The 16,645-nt window shown below is 40.5% G+C and overlaps 1 protein-coding gene across 7 annotated transcripts in view; it reads right to left on the reverse strand.

Moving 5' to 3' along the window:
* ERC2 (ELKS/RAB6-interacting/CAST family member 2) overlaps nt 1-16,645 on the reverse strand; it is a 907,827-nt gene that overhangs the window by 359,733 nt on the left and 531,449 nt on the right. For all 7 annotated transcript variants that reach the window (XR_015552235.1, XM_087431197.1, XM_087431195.1 and 4 more), the window contains one exon: nt 1,587-1,747. Coding sequence is in view for 6 of the 7 variants with exons in the window: in XM_087431197.1 (XP_087287323.1) it covers nt 1,587-1,747 (161 nt within the window). In the remaining variant the exon portion in view is untranslated. The remainder of the gene's footprint in view (nt 1-1,586; nt 1,748-16,645) is intronic.

A 16,645-nucleotide genomic window follows, 5' to 3' on the forward strand; every position in this document is an offset into this window, starting at 1 on the left:
ACATAACAACACACAAGGAGGCAGAAGCGCGATAGGTGAACGGAAAAGAATAAGGGCTGATGGAATCAATGTATTGGTGGTGTTAATAAATTATTGATCAAGGTGATAATGTCAGGAACGCTTGAACTATTTTTCTTGTTAGCTATATAAAATCCAATTTCCAGCATTCAATCCATTCATTCAACAATTATTGAGCACCTACCACATGCCAGTCACTGTTCTAGGCAGCATGATTACTGCAGTGACTCAGACAAGAGTTCTAGGCTTGGTGGAGTTCACATAAGCTCCATGAGAAAATGAGGGAGTCGAAAGGGAGCTTGAGGTAGAAGACTTTGGTTTTAATCCTGGCCAGATGGCCTTAAGCAAATTACTTGAAATCTCTCTGAGTCTCAGTTCTTTCACCTCTAAACTGAGGATTATAATATCTGTTTTTATTATATCATCTTTTATTAGGAAAACTTAGAGTTTATATGTGAAAAAAATTACTTATTCTTTGGTCTTGGAGAAACTGAGGTAGTTGACAAGGAATAAAAGTTTTGTCCTCATTATTAAATCCTTCAAAATATTTCCTTCCATATTTTCCATGATCTAAGCTTTCTGGGTTTAATGTTAACCATGTGTAAGACTTGCAGGAGTCAGGATAAGGTCATTCCTCCATACCTAGCCACCAATTTCAAAGTCTATGTTGCAGGCTTAAGATGCCATAATTATCTATGTTTCCCCTTATTGTGGAAGGAAGTTGGAGTTAAATTATATCTTATTGATTATTTCATTTTAAAACTTACACAGAGAGAAGCTGCTTCTTGCCTACTTCTTTAGAAACAGATCCATAGCAATTGATTATTTCTAAAATCTTTGAGTAATTTTCTCTCCTATGTTCTTCCGTGATGATATTATTTCATTGTGAGAACGAAATGAGAGATGGGTGTGTCATAGACCCACAGGAATGACCATTGCCCAGCACGCAGCCACACTTCATTAATTAAATCAAAGAAAGAGATTGGTTCCAGTCTCCTCTGATTTACCTACCCTACTCTGGTGGGGGTTAGGGACAGGCGGGGAGGATTTCCAAGCCTGTTTTTATCAGCCCAGCAAATCAGAGTCCTGCTTTCTAAACAAAGAGGTGCCAATCTTGAGACTCCATGAAAGCCAGCACAAGCCAGGCATTGTACACAAGTGAAAAGAATATAATTAGCAAAGTTATAGTCACAATTAGGAAATACTTCCTCAGAAAAGTTTCCACTTAACTCTGAGCAGTGCTCAAATTACCATTGTGCTTAACAAGGCCTCTGTCTCTTGGCCAGCTCAGACCTTTGTGACATACCAGCACCGTCCACAAAACACAGAAGCACAAAATCTAATACTGGATTTTTTTTTTTTTAAATAACACGTGAAAAAATGTGCAAATTGGAACATGGAAGCTATAATTCAAAAAAATAAGAAGCATTGTCCCAGAAATGACTAGTCAAGTGTTAGCTAAATTATTCTTTCTCCCAGCTCTTTCTTCGTCTTCTCCAGCCTTCCCTTTTCCATCCCTAAAAAGCAGTTAGAAAAGAGAGATTAGGAAAGCAAAAATGGGTACTCACTTCATCTCCAGGATCTCCTCCAGCTGCTTCCTCCTTTCTATCCGGAGGTTGGCCAAGTGCGCTTCTTTTTCAGCCAGGGACTGCTGTGTGGAGGCGAGGCGTGCCTTGGTGCCGTCCAGTTCCTGTCTGGTCTTCTCCAGTGCATTCATCAGTTCCTCTATCTGAAAGGCACATGCACCGTGGTGTGTTATTTCTCCTTCATTCAAGTACAAGGCATTCCTTGCTAGCCTGTGTTCTGACAATAGCCGCAAAGGAATCATAGCTATCCTTGAACTGGGCACTGTATCTTGGAGTCCATTCTTTCTTTGTTACCCATTAAAAATAAATGTTTCAAACACGAGAAATGTCCAAATTTCTCCAAGATCCCCATTCAATTGGATTGTTCAATAACCTTTATAGAAATTATTTAATATACTTATCAGAAGTGGAGGGTGAGTGGCTTGACCCAATCTCAACCTGTGTTTGGCAAAAATCTCAGATACTGCCTCACAGTTGGCGGAAGGCAACACTCAAAATGCATTTTGCCCGGCACAATATACTTTTGTGTGTAGGCCCCAGCGTATTCGGACAGGAAGTTAATCTACGTATTTCAGGTTCATTCATGTTTTAACCTATGAAAGCCTTGTTTGGCAAAAGTGATTTGATGTCCAAGAGGCCTCAGGAGCCCCCTCTCACCTCACCTCCCTGCCTCACATTCAGGAAGTAAGGTTTGGCCAAAGGTAAACAGAATTCCAGCCACAAAAGGTTCAAGTTTGGTGTGCCCCTGAAGTTTGAGAGGGTTCTAAACTTGAAATAAATGACATGTAACTTTTATAGGGTGCTAATACAGCATAGAAATAAGCCAGACTATCAAATATCCCGGGTTTTCAGCCAGGTCCCAAAAAATTGGACCAGGGAGCCCCACGGCAAGGCTTTATCCTCCCCAAACCATTGAGGGTTTTTAAAAGCCAACACTCAACAAAGAGGGCTGGTGTTTATGGTTCTGTTCCAGAGACTTCCGTGGAGCAAGCTGGTGAAATGCCATTCCTTGCACAGATGCAGACTGCATTCACCCTGCTGATTTAAAACTATGGTTCCAGGAAGTTTCTAGATTCCAGAGTTGATGTTTGGGTTTCTAAGCCACCCCTTCCAGCCGAACTTGGCAGAATGGGATCATCCATCACTAAAGTCAACAGAACACCCTTCAAAATGTGTCAGTGACATGTTAAGTTCCAATTTATAAAGACTTTCTACACAATTTCTGCAGTTTTACATGGAATTTATTCAGAATAAGCACTATAGTTCACATCCAAGGTAAATTACAAGCTTTTAAGATTGAGAAAACCCTCCATTTTTCCCTGATAAAAAGAGGAAACTTGATGACCATGTAATGTAAATCAAAGCCAAAACCAAAAACAGTTTAAAAAACAAGGAATATAATGGATAACCTATGAAAACCACAGAACCACACCTGTTTAACTATAGAATAAATGGCATTATTCCTTAACTTTACAGATATACAAAATTTAAAAAGCAATCATAAACTTTTTAGTTTCTCACAGAAGTTCACAGAAAATCATAAACATGACTAAAAGTCCTTCTACAAAGCAATACGTGGTGAGGCTGAAGCAGAGTTTTTATTTTTCCCTATTTTTGATACACTCAATAACAGTGTAAAAAAGATGAGAATTATGGTCATTCCAACTGCCGACTCAGATACCGTCTGTCTGATCCTCCATATGGGATGGCCTGTGTCTTTGTGACCCCATTTCCTTTCATAAATTGTTCTTCATTCCAAATGTACTATTGAACCCAGAGAAGAGGGAAAGTACCCAGGATACTTGTCTGCAATCCATAGACATAGAGCTACTCAACTGGGTTTCCAAGTTCTTAGTTCACCTACCACCTGACTGCTTGGGGCAGGCACCAGCTAGTTTTATATTAACCCAACTTTAACAATTACACTTTAGAGTAATGACTTGCAGGCTGCCCCGGTCATTTCAGCAATAACCACATGGAGAAACCTGGGCACTTGAGGGATGTAATCCAGAGTTTTTACTGATGGAGATGCCATTGGCTTCCAACGTCAATAACTCCTAGTATGAGGTGAGACTGCTATTCTCAACACCTTGGAAGCAGAGTCTTGAAACAGTTTCCCAGGCCAAGGCGTCCCACTCCTCCTAATTCATGTGCCCCTGGCTAGTGAATTAGGGTGCTCCTAATTCACCCTGAGGACCACCTTGGGCACTGGAATCAGATACACTGCTCTAGTCTTAGCACAACAACTGTTTCTCTCAGTAACTTTCTGTAAATAATCACTTGACCCTTGAAGTCTCAGTTTCCTAGATGACGCCCATGATACCTCCCGTGTTAATCATTCTACAGTTCTGCAAACTGTTTCCTTTGCTACCAAGCAGGAGCATTAAAAAGTGAGAAATGTTTTCTCTGCTATGGTGGTCATCAAGGTGGTTCACAGTTTTCCAGCTCTCCTCCTTATGGGCACGTGGTAGGACCACACTTCCCCTCTCCCTTTAAGTTGGGTGCAACTTCGGCCAGTAAAATCATTGTCAGTTCCAGGTAGAAGCATTTAAGTACTAGCACTTAACCCCAACCTTCCCTTTTCCCTGCCATGATGACTGTAGAAGCATGTTTCAGATGATGTCTCCTTCAGCCTGAGCCCCTGAATGACCACAATGAAGCCCAAGGCCAACTCACATCACAAAAGCAAGGTATAAACCTTTGTTGGCTACACCATGAGATGAGAGGCTGTCTGTTACCCACAACTTGACCTGCCTGTCCTGACTGGTGAACTGTCACACTTCTTATCAAGTGCTCTACACCTGCCTCCATCTCTCCACCACAAGTCCACTCTCATCAAGAGGACATTGGTTTTTATTCTTGGTATTCTATGGAAACTCTACTCTTGCAGGCCACTGGTACCTTCCTTCTTGCCAAGTGCCTTTTCTTAACGTGTAGCTTGCGCAGCTAACTACCCCCCTAGCCCCAACTTCTTTGCCTCCTCTGAAGTAACATTCTAGCTGGCTATGTATACGTAGTTTGTGTCTTAAAAGTCACCAGATTAGAATCATGGCTCCATTACTTACTATGTGACTGACATAAATTCCTTAATCTCTTTCAGCTTCAGTCTCCTTATCTGGAAACAGGGGACCATGTTGCTTACTCTGTTAGATGTTTGTGGGCATTAAGTGAGATAATGTAGCCTATAAGTCATTTATTCTTCTTCTTCTAACTGATATCAATAAAATAACATTTTTGCTGATAATAAGAATAAAGCACGCTCATTATACAGAATCTAAAAGATACAGATATGAACACTTAAATTTTTTCTTTTGATTTGAGATTAAATAATGATATTTTTCTTAGATAAGATCCCACCACCTGGAGATAAACACATTAAACATTTGATTATAATTTCTTCATCTGTGTGTGTGTGTGTATGTATGTATAATTGAGATGCTATATATAATTTTCTAAACAGTTTTCAGTAAATGTATCATGAGAATTTTCCCTTGACTATTTAATGTGTGAGTGGGGCTATATCTACCTCCCATTTTCCTAAAAACCAACTCTTCCCTTGGGTTCTCTGAAGCTCCTCTTAGATTGGGAACATATTTCCCCTGCTTCTTCTTCAAATTCTTCATCTTCCTGCAGCCCGTACGACTCTGTCCTAGAGATATTTTCCTCACCCAGACAGATCCTCAAGAGGAGGACTGAGATCTGTCTCCACAACTCTTACCTCTATGCACATACTTTTCCAAACTTTATCTCCTTTTACTCACTTAACCTCTTTCACATATGCCACCTGTTGATCACTTCCATTGGATGTCCTAATATCACTTTAAATTCAGGATGACCAAAAGCCAACTCATGATCCATGCACATCTGCCTAAACCAAATCCTTACTACCTATGCTCCCTCCCAACCTGCCACTCCCTAACACATCCACCATTTTGGTCCAACACCCTGACCTTTTCTCAGTCACTCATGTTTAAGAGCCATAATTGTCTCTTCCCTCTCCTTCCTCTTTTATTTTCCATTCATCTCCAAGCTCTATTTTGGAAACACTTCTCAGATACATCATTTCTTTCTATCATTACTTTTGATGTTCCAGGCTCAGGTCCCTTCCCCTCCCACATTTATGATAGGATTGAAAATAATTATGTGTGCATGCACACAGGTGTGTGTGTGTGTGTGTGTGTGTATTCCTAGCCTTTGTCTCTACCCCTACCCTAAGTAAGGATATGGCTTTGCCTGATCAGCTTCTCCCCCACCACAGCATATCTCTCAGCCAGGTCTCCTCCCGGATTTTAGGAAATGGAATCAGCAAATGAGTAGCAAAGTGAATCTAGGAAACTTGGTGCAAAGGTATAGGACTTTGAAGCACAGGCTATGATGATCTATATAATAAAAGGTGGGAGCAAGAAGTAAGAGGAAGAATGAGCCCTAAGACTGAGGATAGAGAGAGGTTTTGTTTTGGTTTAAGGGCAGAATAAGAGAATGGGAAAGAAGGGAAAAAGGGAAGGGGAAAAAAAGTTGCTAGGGGTTATTCCTGGGGCCTCTTCAATGTTTTACAAAGACACAAATTGAAGGTTAGACTTCTCTTTTGATTTTTTTCAGCTGTTTTGACTGTGTGTCTTTGAACTGGGTCTTGGGGGTCTGAGATTCAAAGATGTCCCACAGGACTTACTGTCATAACTTGTCTCCCTACTGCCAGGAAAATATACCTAAACTATCAATATTTTGTCAAAAATATCACTAGTCTGGCTCCAACATCTCAAGGGGTTCCTGATTAACCTCACTAGTGGTTTTCAAATTGTGTTCCCCAGAGCACCAAGGGTTCCACAAAGGCACCTGGGGGCTGATAAGCAGGTCAGTGAGTGAGAGGAGGAGTGTGAACCATCAGAGACGTGCATCCGCCATCCCACACTCAGGAAGGTGTTCTACTCTCATTTGTTTTATATATGGCATTCCACTTAGGATTTAATTTTAAATTTAAAATTTTTTTTAATATTAAAATACTGAAAATGGTTAAAAGCATGGATTATGGAGCCAGACTGGACTAATAATATCTGCTTCACCACTTATTAGTTATGGAAACTTGGGAAAGTGTCTAAGTTTCCTCATCTCTAACAATAGTACTTTTTGTAAGAGTTACTACAAGTATTAAATGAAGCAATGAATGTAATGCTCTTAGTGCAAGACTGGCAAATATGAAGACACTTAGTACATTCTTAACACAAGAGGTAGCCCAGCATAGTGGTTACCATCAGAATTCAGGAGCTATCCTACCACTTACTAGTTGTGCCACTCTGAGTGAGTTAGAAAAGCTTTCCGAGCCTCAGGTTCCTCACTCGTGAAGTGCGGGTAATAACAGAACTTAGCTCAAAGGGTTTTTGTGAGGATTTAATGGGTTAACACATGTGATGCCCGAAGAACAATGCCTAGTACTTGGTGCCATAGAAGCATCAGCTCTTATTAACACAGTGCCTGGTAAGTATTCAACCCATTTTATTTTTGTTTATTACTAAATTCACGATTTGGTGCTTGCCGTTTCTACTCTCAACCAACCACACACATATATACAGACACATCCCTGGACTGCCCTACAGTGACCCCTACAATTACTGAAATCGCCCATCCCTCAAGGCTCTGTCACAGAGCCCTGGCATCCTTCACAAGGTGCAGTGATTTAAAGCTGGAGCTCTGAAAGCAGGCAGACCTGGATCAAGTTTAGGTTCTACCAAGAGAATCTCTGTGACCTTAGGCCAATCTTAACCCAATGCTTCCTAAACTTTGTTGCACATCAGAATCCCTTGGAAAGCTTTTGTAAATCCTGATGCCATGGTCACATCTCTACCAATTAAATCAAAATGTGTGAGGGTGAGAGTCAGGTATCAGTATTTTATTAAAAATGCAGATGATTTCAAAGTAATTTCAAAATGCAGCCAAGTTCAGGAACCCCAGACATCACTGACCTCTCTACACCTACAGTTTCTTCCCTATAAAATGGGGAGGAAACAGAAGCTACTGCACAGGACTGGCATGAGCATAAAGGGAGATAATACATACAAAGCATACAGCCCTCTCTGCTGGACACCCTGGAAGTGTCCAGTGCATGACAGTTACCATTGTCCCTAGTATGGGTTCCTAGCCACACTATTTCCACCCAACCCACATGCCTTCAGTTCTCACTGTCTGCTATGGACTTTTTACCACCTAACCAAATACCACTTCACATTTCTGCACAACTATTTCATGTGTATGCTTAGTTGCTACAACTGGATTGCAATCCCCTGGAGGGCAAGGACCACGTCTCCATCCTCTTTGGAAGCCCCTTCAGCACCTAACACAGCACCAGTGTCCACACTCAATAAATACCTATAGAATGGGAGGAAGGGGAATGCAAAGACGTGATTCTGAAACACCCTCCTTTGACCCACTTAGTGCAGTGATGGATGAAGTGTAAGTCTGAACTTGATACTTTCCTACCCCATAAATCAGCGGTCCCCTTGCCATCCTCACCAAACGCCCTTCAAGTTCTTGCTTTCTGTTTGCCTCAAGCACCTTCTCTTTGCTATGGAGACGAGAGGGCTCAGTTACTCAGATCCTGCATGGATGGAGGCCCTATGCTCACTGCTACCCCAGCAGCTGCCAAGAGCACCCAGGAGCACACGAGTTTCAGGGTGGCACAATAAAAATGGCCCAGGCTTGGAGCTGGGGTAGAAGCAAGCGGTGTTTAGTCCTGCTCTGCCTTCCACACACTCTCCCTGGATCCTGGGAGATGTGTGCTCCTTCTTTCCTTCATTCCACCAACTCACTGGGTGTCTCCTATGTGCCACGCATTCTGCTGGGCATTAAATAAAAGTACCTAGGCCTCGTGGCCCACTTCCCTAAAGCAGGCAAGTAGAAGCGGCCTGCTGAAGAGAAGGGAAAAATCAAAGCTGGTGGTTCAGGCTGGGAAGGCCCTGTGGTCCTGTTCACTAGGGAATTGCTACTTGAAGAATCACAATGATTATGAGCCAATAAATGCTTTTGAGAAGTCCAGCAGGAAAGCAACACAGCATTTGCTTCTTTTAGAAGTGCATCTATTGGTAATTCACCAGACATTTCCTGGAAAAAAAAAAAAGTTTTAGAAAGGCTGTTTAATTCCTAAAATGCTATCCTCAATGAAAACAGAATTCACAGCAACCTCAGAAGTCTTCTATAATACTCAAGACGTTCCATTTAAAATAATTTCCTAAAAGGTCTCCAAATATGGCAAGATTGGAATTCTGATCCTATATCTAGAATGCTCAGGTTACGTTTCAAAATATCTTGGCTTGGTCTTACAGATCTAGAACATAATAATTAAAGGTTTCTTCAAGCTAGATGTCTATTTGGCCTCACCAATTAAACAAACTCCTAAATAGTTGTGTCTCATTTCTGATTTTATTAGTTATTCCATTTGGCAGATCATAAACTCTCTTACAAAATGGTTAAGTTACCAGGACTATTCAACTGTATTTGAATAACTCATAACTCTGTACACTTTAAGAATAATGAAGCCATCAAATGGATTTCTAAAGAGTCTAGTGCTTACCCCCAGTTCTGGAGAAACTGTCAGAACTTTTAAAGTGAACAGCAGAGCCTTAAAACAATAAAATAAAAAACCTGTTTAAGACCTTAAATCATTAACATGTGTTGACTTAAACTTACACATACATTTGTGTTGTTTAACTAAATATTTGAAAACCAGCTTCTCTCTCAGTTATCTGCCAAGAGCCCTGCTCCGAGTTCTGGGTGTCTCTTCCTGACACGTGGCAACATCCTGTGCTTTTCAAGAGGCTCACTTGGAAAGAGCTGGTCTTCAAATATTTTGAGAAAACAGTTTTTTTTCCTTAAATTATATGTCAGTTTTGAGTTGGTGTCTATTTTGTGTTAATGATTTGGAATTTTTAAAGAGCTTCTAAAACCACATTTTAAAAATACATGGGCTCTTCTGCCTTAGCCTTCACTGTCTATCCTGGTTTTCTGTCTTCACCCCATCCTGCGTGCAAGAGAATGGTAGTTTTCAGTTTGCACCAGAACACAGAGCCAATGAAATCCCTGTATCCCAGGTTACAGCAAAACCGGAATGTGAATTGGTCCTGTGGGAATAGCTGGGACTCGGCCCAGCTCTGCTCTGGGCACGGAGAAGGTCACCCTGAGATCAGAAGGTGAAGATAAATGCTAACACCCTCCCTCCTCAACAGCAAGAACTTCTCAGACAGTGATGCTGTGGGCTGAAGGATCTGTTAAAACGAGGACTACTAATCTTATTTTTCCAATTACTCCTATCTGACGTTTCTACCTCCACCTCCATCCCACCTCCCCACTGCTGCCTTAGAGTGACACCTTTTGGAAAAGGTTGAAACTAAAAATCCCCAGACTGCTTTCTGCCTGGACCTGGCTACCCTCAAGATTGTGTCTGGGATTTGTTTTCTCCTTACTGAAGTTGAAGCATCTAGCAGCTTTGATTAAATGTGTCACTTCTGATGCTTCAGCTGCAAGCAAATACTCACATCAAGTGAGTGTGTTTGGGCTCAAGCTCTTCGATTTTGACTACATTTTAAATTCCCCCATGCCCCCCTACACTTCCAAGGCTTATTAACAAAACTTCACACCATAATAAAAGATGAATGAAGAAGAAATGTGTAAAATACATATATCTGACTTAACAGATTCTGTGAAATCAAATCGTGTTGTACTACAAATGAATAACAGTTTCTCCAAAATACACTTGAGCACCCTTCATTCCAGATCAGGCTGGGCTCAGTGGAACCTCGCTGAGAAAAACGCTGTGTGGATGTGTTTCTGTGTGTGTTTGGTGCAGGTACTTCTTGAACAACTGGGAGGCATTCTTTATTTTATGTGCGCACAGTTCCGCGCAAGGCAAAGAGCTGGTCTTTTCTCCAACAGAGTCTCAGACGTTCTTGAGAAGCAGTATAGGTAGCAGTTAAGAGTGAAGACTCTGAAGCCACAGGGCTTAGGTCCCGATCAGGATCTAACCATGTGCTGGCTGTGTGATTTTTGGGAAAGATACTTGACCTCTATGTCCGTCAGTTTCCTTCTCTGTAAAATGTGGATAATGACTGCACTTCCTTGTGAAGAACACCCAAGTTACAATAGTTATGTGCTTGACACATAGTAAGCATGCAATAACCTGCAATCATTATGAATGGTGATGTTAGTTTAAACACTGGCAATTGGTTTTCAGCCTATTAGAGGATGGGTAAGACTGCTGAATTTCCATTTTCTTACATTTTCAGAAAGACACATAATATTTTTCATCTTCAATTGAATGGTGAAATTTTTTATTACAAAATCTATTTATAATAAACCAAATTAATCACCCACAAAATATGAATTGTTCATATGTTAGTCTTACTTAGCTGAATTGCAAACACAATCATGAAGGAACTCGTGAAGACATTATAGCAGCGTTGTCCAATAGAACTTCCTGCAATGATGGCAAGCCTCTGATTTGTGCTGCCCAATACACATGCCACTAACTACATGTGGCTATAGAGCACTGGAAATGTGACTGGTGCAACTGAGGAACTGAATTTTTAATTTAATTTAATCTTAATTAATTAAAACAAATTTAAATAGCCATATGTCTATTGGCTACTGTTTTGGAAAGAGGCAGAGCATCCAAGTTTTACAACTTTATTGTCCAATGGTGATGTTTAGAAATTATTTCAATCTTTGTGGAGAGTCTACCTTCTTTGAACATATGAGAAAAACTTTTAAATTCAGTATAATTCATGAATTACCATTTGACTCAGTAATTCCACTTTAGGAATTTATTCAAAGGATATTATAAGGGGTGTGCCCAGAGGAATTTATTCTAAGGATATAATAAATTTGTTCATCACAGTGTTGTTTATAAAAATCAGAATAAAAATTGTGCGTGTGTATATATACGTGTGTGTGTGTGTGTATAAATGTTGCAAACAAATTGGATAATAAATTACGGGCATCCAATTGTTGAGATGCTGGTCAGACATTAAACACTAAGTAGAAAGATTTAATATAAAGGAAAGATGTTCATAAAATTCTAAGTGAGAAAAGTAAGTTAGTAAATAGTAAATACAATACAATCCCAGTTATGTGTGGGTTTTTAAATGTATATTCCTAGAGAAAAAAAGACTAGAAGGAAATGCATCAAAATACTTATGACGGGTTTGTTTCTAGGCTTAGAGATTTCAGGTAATCTATTACATTCTTCTTTGTACTTACTGCTGCAAATACGAATTCTTAATGTAAAAAAAAAGTAATTTTTAAAAATTACAACCAAGGAAGGTTGGCATAGAAATAACATCTGCACCCATGGGGAAATCAGTTGCTGGTAGAATATCACCTCCAAAGGAGAGTAATAAAGCAGAACTCCAGAGCAGGGCGGGGCCCTCTAGTGGCAGTTATGGTGGCAACTACCCTTAGCCAAAATGACCTTAAGACAGGCTACACTTCAGGCATGGCTGCTTCGCCACTGACAGTCACTTAGATTTATGCTGATTATAATCCGGGTTCACCAGGGAGTGCCTGAGTGTTAGTGACTCCAGAGCTGTCAACAGTCATTCCTGCCACCTCCACCCTGCCCCACAACGAGCCTGAACATTGCTTATTTCACCTTCTTCCCTAATAGAGTTCCCATGGGTTTCAGAAGTCCAATATGGTTGTTAGCTTGTTTGTTTTTGTGCTTGTTTAGCATTTTCTGACTTTGTTGTGATTGTTTTGTTTCTTCAGCACTCAAAATAAGTTGTAAAACCCTAGAAAATCAGAACCATTTGTCCATGCCACCACTTGGCCACCTCTGTTAGCAAGGTCTAGTCATTCAACAAATCAGGGTGGCTCAAATAGACCTTCTTTCTTGTGTTGCAAGGATCAGTTCTGAGGCAATTCCAAGGAAGAAAAATGAAAGAAGGAGACCTCTTTTACTCTGAATTCTGCTGGCTTGGCTCTGCAGGAGATACCTGTTGACGATGACAAATTTCAATCAGGCAAAATCAAGCCTCACTCCAAGCTCTTTCCTGATCCCCTCAGGATCTTTACATCACAGTTCCATCTACCTTGAGCAATAGGTAATGGCCTCTCTGTATATTACCTTGGTCCTTGAACATATAGAGTCTACTGCATCCTTGTACTGGCCCACTGAGCCCAGAATCTTCTCAAACACACAGTATATGGTCAATAAATAATTGTGCGAGGTATGCAGGAGGTAAAAAAGAAGAGAAGGAGCTACATTGTAGAAAGGTAGACATTACCTCTGATTTCAGTAATATAGTTTCCTATATTCCACTGACCCTCACATACTCTCAAAGAAGCAGGCCATTTAATTGATGGACAACTTAAGCCCAGAAAGGGTAAGGAATTTACCTAAGAATTGCAAATGGCTTACTCTTTACCAGGATGTGAGTCTGATTGTTGAGTACAAATATAATGGGACAAGTGTTAGAGGGAACTATACTGAGAGGATCTGGGAGGAAACTCTGGGCCATGAGCCCCTCAAGAGCAAGGAAAGACCCTGGCTCATTATTGTCAGTGTCCCCAGGCTTGAACACAACATCTAGCATACAATCAGCACAAACAAATGTATGGATAAACATAATTTTAGTGAATGGACGTTGGGACCCATTTGAGTTAGTGGAGTAGAATATTCACTGTGTACTTTGATTCTAGAACTGTTCCGAAATATCTTAGTTGACTTTTGTATTAGTTTTCTATTACTATGTAACAAATTATCACAAACTTGGCAGCTCACAGTTCTGTAGGTTGGCAGTCCAGGTAGGAAGCATAGTGTGACTGGGTTCTCCACTCAGGGTCTCACAAGGGTGAGATACTGGCTGGCTGCATTCTCATCTGGAGCTCGGGGTCCTCTTCCACGCTCATGTGGTTGGAGTAGATTTCAGTTCCTTGCAGATGTAGGTCCTTGCCACTCCTAGCTCCTAGAGACTGTTTGCATTTCTTGTCTTATGGCCCCCTAAAATCTTTAAAACTAGCAATGGAAAATCTCCCTTGCATCAAACCTTTCTCACACTTTGACTCTCTTTCTTCAGTAATAGCCCAGTCCCTTTTAAGGCCTCACTGCTTAGATCAGGCCCACAACGGATAATCTCCCTTTTTTAAAGTTGACTGTGCCATATAACATACCTAATCATGTAAGTGATATCCCATCATCTCCACAGACCTGAGTATTATACATAGTGCCATCATATCCATAGTCCTGGGGATTATGTATCACAATCACGTGAATGATATCCCATCATATCCACAGTCCCAGGGATTATACAGGCTTGTACTTCAGAGAGAGGAAATCTTGAGGATCATCTTAGAATTCTTCCAACCACAGCTTTCTTTACAATATTAGTCATATAAAACAAAATGGACATGATAATGAAATACTTTCCACTGTTTAGTTCCCTTTTCCTTTAAAGATATAAAATTGCATTTCAAAATGTATATGTCAAATATAGGGGAATTTCCTTAACTTGATACAGAGCATTTACAAAAAAATCTACAGCTACCATCATACTTAATGGGGAAAGACGGCATGTTTTCCCTCTAAGATCAAAAGCAAGGCAAGGATATCTGCTCTCACCTCTCTTACTCAGCATAATATTTGGGGTTCTAGCCACTGCAATAAGGCAAGAAAAATAAATAAAAGTCATAAAAATTGGAAACGAAGTAATAAAACTGGCCCTATTTTCAGATGACACAATTGTCCATGTAGAAAATCCTAAAGAATTTACCAAAAAATGCCTAGAACTAATAAATGTGTTTGGCAAGGTTGCAGGATACAAGATCAACACACAAAAATCAATTGCACTTCTATAAACAATGAACATATGGAAAGCCAAATTAAAAACTAAATACCACTTACAATCACCCCAAAAATGAAATATTTAAGTATAACCTTAAAATATGTACAGGGTGTGTATGCTGAAAATTACAAAATTCTGATGAAAGAAATCAAACATTTAAATAAATGGAGCGATATGGAGTATTCATGGATTAGAAGAATAAACATAGTAAAGATGTCCCTTTTTCCCAGATTATCTACAGAGTTAATGTAATTCCTATCAAAATCTCAGCAAGTTTTGTAGATATAGACAAGCTTATTCTAAACTTTATATGAAAAGACACAGGGCCTAGAATAGCTGAAACAATCCTGACAAAGAGGAATAAAGTAGAAAGAATCACTCTACCTGATATTAATGCTAACTGTATAGTTACAGTAACTGAGACAGTATGATATTGGCAGAGGAATAGACACATAGATCAGTAGAACAGAATAGAAAAACACAGAAATAGACATACATAAACATGCTCAAGTGATGTTTGACAAAGGAGCAAAAAGAATTCAATGGAGCAAAGACGGCTTTTTGAACATGGTGCTAGAGCAATGGGACATCCACAGACACATACAAAAACAAAAGACATTGACCTAAACCTTATACCTGTATGAAAATTAACTCAAAGTGGATCAGGAACTTAAATGTAAAAGATAAAACTATAAATCTTTTCCCTAATTGTGATGTTGTACAATAGTTTTGCATGATGTTACCATTGGAGGAACCTGGGTAAAGGGTATACAAGACCTCTCTCTATTATTTCTTAAAACTGTATATGAACCTACAATTATCTAAAAATAAAAGGTTTAATTTTTTTTTTAAGTACATGCCGTATATATTAGGCATCTACTTCTGCAGGGGAAAGGACAGCCAGGGCAAGTGCTGGGGGAAAAGCAGGGAGATGCTCACACAAGGTCAATGAGGCCATTCCCATCCTCTTGAGGAAGAATCCCCCTCAAAACGGGATAGCTAGGAGGATTTCAGCAGAGAATTTTCATGTTGTAAATGCCTTCCACTCCCAAGGACAACTACATACGCAGGTAAAACCATCAGCATTCAAATCAATGGCTTGACACCTACTGAATCAGGATGTGAAATCGACTTCCTTAAGAGCCAAGTGATAAAAATGTCATAATCGCGGTCCCCTTTTTATAAAACAAACAAACCATCACACACACACACAATAAAACATTTTTAAAGTGCCATGTTCAACAATAGTTACCAGTACATCATAGGCTAACCCATAAAGGCCACCCCGGCAGGTATTGGTTTCCTTACAATTATAATCCAGGTAAGTAAAAAAATCACCGTAAAGCTTCATTATCCTTAAACTAAATACATCCTCCAGACTGCTGGCTTGGTTAGCTCCTCAGTGGGAGGGAAGCAAAAACCAGACATGAAATGCCAGAACGAAATCTTCCGCTTCAATTTCTCCTTTATTTAAAACATTTTATAGGGGCTTTATGCTGACCCTGCGGCTTCAGGAGAAGGAAATCCTCCCAAATGTGTCCCTGGGGCACAGCATCCCCCACAGTGACTTGGCTCCCTCCTCTTAGAGCGATTACTGCTACACGGGAAAAAAACAATTCTTAATTGGTTAACTTTGGGAAAACCGCTTCATAAAGAGAAGACTCTGAACAGAGACGCCCACCCAGTCAGGTCTCCCCTCCTGCGAAGGGACTGGCGATGAGTATGAGGTGCCATATAAGCAAAGCTGACGGTAGGAACCTAGCTGCACTTTCAACCTGAATAGAGGGTTTACCTGCTTGCCTTCCATCTCCAAATGGAATAAATGTCCACCTGATCACAACAGCAGATCCGCTAACTTCTGCCTCTCTTCCACTCTGAAGTCATCAGCGCACTGCTCCACATCCTCCCTGCACTCCAGGGAACAAGACTTTACTCTCTGGCTGTCCAGCTGAACTAATGAGAGCGGGGTTATGACACTGGGCTCCCAGGACCAGTTACTCCGCTTCTCACCTGGCTCTGCACAGGAGACTGTCCCCCAACTTCCGCTAGGGGCTGTGTATTGGTCCCAAGGGAGCCTGCCAGAGGGTGGGTGGATGGCAAGGATCAAATCCAGCCCACTCCATAAAAACAACCAAAGTACACACCTTGCCGAGCATGATTTTCATGCTTAAAAGCAGCAACTTTTGTTTTTCCAGATTACACTGATACCTGGGAACA

Source organism: Ceratotherium simum, chromosome 5 (assembly GCF_057802395.1).
Source record: "Ceratotherium simum simum isolate JZ-2026a chromosome 5, ASM5780239v1, whole genome shotgun sequence".
NCBI classification, from domain to species: domain Eukaryota; kingdom Metazoa; phylum Chordata; class Mammalia; order Perissodactyla; family Rhinocerotidae; genus Ceratotherium; species Ceratotherium simum.